Genomic DNA, 4,753 nt, shown 5'->3' on the forward strand with positions numbered 1-4,753 from the left:
ACACTTTGTTGGATTGGAAAATACTTCTAAGTTGTTTATGAAATAATGATGAAATTATATTATGGATTAATTTCATCTTTTGTATAGCTAACATGTATTGATATATTTTATATTATAAACAATAATAAATCTCCTACTTGTTTGGTATAAATCTTCTGGATATGATATATAATAACAGTAATGCACAACAATTATAGATTCTTTTTTTAGTTAAATATTAGGAATCCAATGTTTAATAAAAAAAATATAAAACTTTAAAATAAAATAAAATAAAATAAAATAATTTTTCTATAAATAAAAATTAAACAATGATATGTAGAAGAGAATAAACAAATTCAAGAATGACCATTACTAGTAGTTCTTTGTTGTGATTACATGGTTTCTTTTATCATTACTATTTTTGACTCCGAGATTATTTGGTAAATAAGTATTAGTGATATGATATAGAAAAATAAAAACCAAAAAATAAGTCTATATATATATATATATATATATAAAATTAAAAAGATCCAATTTTTAAAACATTTTCATTACAAAACCTATTATTTTGCATGAACAAAGTTTGAACCAATTTCTATAATTTGTACTTGTACAACAGAATTTGGAAAAAGTGAATTAAACTCTAGTAACATTATTAACTAGTACCTCTAATTTCCATCAAAAATTTGTGTGTTACATATTTTAGCTAGTAAAAATCTATGCAAGTACAGAAACCTCTAAATATCTGAAAGAGACATCCAAATATATAAATACATAGACATTTGGTGTATCCTTCATGTTAAATACAAGATTGAATGCTCAAAGAGATTCAAAAGTTATGGAAAGCTTATTACAATAGTATTTCTGGATTCAGTGCATAAAGTATTAAGATGAATACTACAGTTTTATACACTTTATAATAAGAATTCGGTTCTTTGAGTAATTTGTTTCCCACGCACAAGTAATTAGTAAACACATCAATTAAATATAGAACCCACACATGACGGCAAGATATACAACAAAAGTAAATAGGATAGTAACAAGAGGTGGAATGGTGACCTCAATTTTCCATATCGAATTCAGAAGGTTCAGTTTGTTCTCTACTGCAAAGTGACTGAATTTGTTGCATGTACGATCCTTCAACATATTGAGTAAACAACAGACAGCATTCGTCTCCATTCCGACTGACAACACACAGCCGGCTCCCGATCATATACAGTTGCTAGCAAGTCCGTAGCATACATAAATTGGATGTATGGAACCAAAAGTTATACCACAAATCAAAACCATTATAAAAGAAATAGAAAAGATTTTTATTTGTAGAGTTTCGAAGACAGAAATCACACAACATGGCACATATGAGACATTTGCCCATAAGATTATCTAGGTAGAACATGATTCTAATCGCCATGATTAACCTTCAACCTTTTTCGAGGAAATCTGATGCATTACATCGGGAAGCTTGCGTCACGGCAGCCCAACATTTTACAGCTATTTATGCTGAAGCCAGCGAACCCGGCTTCTCATAAAATGGTTCGAGAGGAAAATCAGGACGGCGTTGGAGCCTGACAACATAAGTTCAAAGAGTACATAAATGCTTACAATGTATATTGATAGAGTAAGCACGAATGTTCATCAAAGATTTTTGAAACACAAAATTTTGCGAGAGATCACTTACCAGTTGGTCTCAGGATAGAAGGTACCATCAGTCTCTATAACATGAATACTATATGCGGGTCGTTGTTTGGATGATTTATTCTCATAGCTGCGATCACGACAAACAACTCATCAGCTTTACTAATAAAATAAAACTGAGAAACCACCCTAAAATTAAGTGCATTAACAGCTGGAAAATATCAAAACATCACTTACAGTGCTCTGCTACAGACACAAGTTATCCAGAGACCGAGTTGAATCATAGAATTCAAATATTACAGAGTATCTAAAACCTACATGAGCACCCAACCACCCAAAATGATACAGATAGAAGACCCAGGCTGGTACCTTTGGTGTACAAGGTCTCCATGAAGGAGAATCAGTGAACCAGCCTTCATTTCCACCGGGATAAAGGTTGACATATCGTATTCAGGCTGTGGTACATCATACCTGACCGAATCTCCTTCTTTTAAAAATTTCCTTTTCAAGCCCTCTGGCAAAGCAATGACACAATCTCATTAGCATACTTTTCAATGATCTCATCGTTGGTAACTATGCATAACTCAGATGTGTAAGATGTTCATTTGCGAATTACACAATCACGAAAGTCATCAAACCTCAACCTTCTAAACTTTGAAATATGTTACAATCTTACGTTTGTGAGATTTGGGAACTACCCAGAGACAACCGTTTTCTTTCGTGGCATCTTCAAGTGCCCACCAATAGCCCAGGACTGATGGCGGGTCGGTGCACATGAAGGTATTGTCCTGATGCGGCACAACTTCTCCGCCTATTCCTGGTTGCTGCGCAAAAACACATGATTAAGGCCATTAGCTAACTAGAAATCATCAACCGCAAGATGTTGCCAGTAAGTTTCATGCATCAAATCGGATCAGGATCTACTCAGACATCGTACCTTGAAAATGTACATAGATTGAATGGGCGCAGGTCTCCTGTACCCAAGTGAGGCTGCTATGGCCGATACTTTTGCTGACCTTGAAAACTTGCGGAATTCAGGGTCCAGATCATGCATTGCTGCATACACCAAACAAGCGACATCTTAAAATTACGAGAACAGGTTGAAATAAAAAAATTGAGTCAGCACAACACTGGAGAAAAGAGAGGATCCCAGTTGAACTAGAGAGCAAATGATACAAGAGGCCTTACCATGACCTACTTTATTGATAGACAATTCCTTCGGCTGCTTCAAATTCCTGTTCTCGTCAAATGCTCTCTCTGTACAGAAAATTCAAGAAAAAATCACATTCGTTTTTTCGAAATTGCAAGATGAATTCGAGCTCATTTCCCTGACATAAAAGTACACCAAAAATCAATCTTCCCAGCGATGCAACACCTCCAACCCTTGAGTGAATCACTCCGACTGCAAGTTCATAGAATCATTGCGCTCACCTTCAAAAAAGAAAGAGATATTATTTGCACTATTGTAGAAATATGAATCCATGTTTGCCTTCTGCATACATACAATCAGCAAAATCAGCTTCGTCTTCGACATCAGGTATTCTCTTTGCGGAGCACCTAAATCTCGTGAACATTCTGACCAAGCATAATGCAGCAACGGTCAAGAACAAGCTAAACATTAAATGACACAACCCAAGAGCTCTCCTGTTTATTACGAACCTGATTCGTAGTAGAGAAGATGGAGAAGGTGGTAGGGTCGAAGTCCCTAAGAAGCTCATCCATCCTCTTAATCAAGGTAGTACATTCTGATGGCGAGGCATAATCAGGTATCACCAAATACCCTACACATCCCAAAACCACCGCAAATACGTCAACTTCAGCCCTACATCCAAGGTCCTTTTGAGCAATTCATGGCAAATTCATACCTCCAAATCTGGCCTTCAGAAACTATGCAAAACATACGTTTAAATGCTCGAAATCCGCTTCGATCCCATCAATTCACCAGCATCCCATCACATGATCATATCCGAGCATCGCAAAGTGGACACGACCCCGAATTCCTATGAGGATCGGACACTGGTCAAACCCTGACCCAGAAACAAAGAGAACGCGAAAAGACAGAACCCACCTTCAGATTCGTAGAAATCTTTCTGCGCCTGGCTTAACCCCTGCTCCACGCCCATCGTTGCTGCTTGCGACCTCCAAGTGAGTCGAAATTCAGAGTACCCAACGGCTTGGCAGGGCAAAATGCGGAGCCTTAAGGGGCAATGCTACTGTGGCCCAGGACAAGACCAGACCAGAAGAGAAGCTTCTCAACGAGGAAAAGGAAACAAGGCAACTGGTGCACGTCTGTCCAGTCAGCATGTGACGGGGCACCTCATTTAGAAGTGAGTTGGATGCTCATCCTCTGTGGACCAAGAATCAACCCTAGAGCATGCATTGGATGGACGAATATTTGAAATGAATGTTCATTCAAATGAAGGATTTGGATAGGATTGAAATTATTTTAACATGCTTGTTTAATTCGATAGTTCAAAAGTGATCACAAAGGTTCAAGGTAGTCCAAGAGAGGTTGCAATGTTTTAAAGCATTGTGACTTGGTTTGATATTCAATCCATAAGAAATATTAAAACCAATGCCATTAGATAGATTTTAACTTATAATGTCATTGTTGATGGAATGTACTTTCTCTAAGTAAAAAAAAACTCCAATTGGTGTTCTCTTCTTAAAGTATTAATAAATTTACAATAATAATAATAATAATAATAATTGATATTATTTTCTTAAAGTATTAATAAATTCACAAAAAAAAAAAAAAACAAAAAACAAAAAACAAAAACAAAAAAAACAAAAATTCTTTTAAATTATTACATACTTGTTATCTCCAAGGTTAAATACAATTGATACACAATACATTGGAGGCAAAACCTCTTTCTTAACTTGATTGGTTTTAAAAATGAAAGTAAGTGGAACTATATTTTTTAGAGCAAGATCTTTTTAATTGATGGTCTTATAAAATAATATAGTTATTTCTATGCTTTAGAAATTTGGATTCTTCAATATATATATAATAATAGAAAAATAAAAAAACAAGATTATATCTTAATTTAAAGATATTTTTAATTTAATAAAATATTCTATATATATATATATATATATATATATATACACAATAAAATTATGTATATTCAATGAAACC

General features: G+C 34.9%; 1 protein-coding gene across 1 annotated transcript; it reads right to left on the reverse strand.

Moving 5' to 3' along the window:
- Positions 1 to 1,268: 1,268 nt before the first annotated feature.
- LOC112284342 (phytanoyl-CoA dioxygenase) lies at positions 1,269 to 3,769 on the reverse strand. The gene is made up of 9 exons (XM_024524063.3): positions 3,683 to 3,769; positions 3,274 to 3,395; positions 3,046 to 3,106; positions 2,803 to 2,871; positions 2,552 to 2,670; positions 2,291 to 2,438; positions 1,984 to 2,128; positions 1,658 to 1,744; positions 1,269 to 1,544 (listed from the first exon to the last, which is right to left on the reverse strand). Exons 1-9 carry the CDS (start codon positions 3,735 to 3,737, stop codon positions 1,475 to 1,477), a joined length of 876 nt encoding a protein of 291 aa, XP_024379831.1. The 5' UTR covers positions 3,738 to 3,769; the 3' UTR covers positions 1,269 to 1,474.
- Positions 3,770 to 4,753: the final 984 nt, after the last annotated feature.

Source organism: Physcomitrium patens, chromosome 7, assembly GCF_059467195.1.
Source record: "Physcomitrium patens ecotype Gransden chromosome 7, ASM5946719v1, whole genome shotgun sequence".
NCBI classification, from domain to species: Eukaryota; Viridiplantae; Streptophyta; class Bryopsida; order Funariales; family Funariaceae; genus Physcomitrium; species Physcomitrium patens.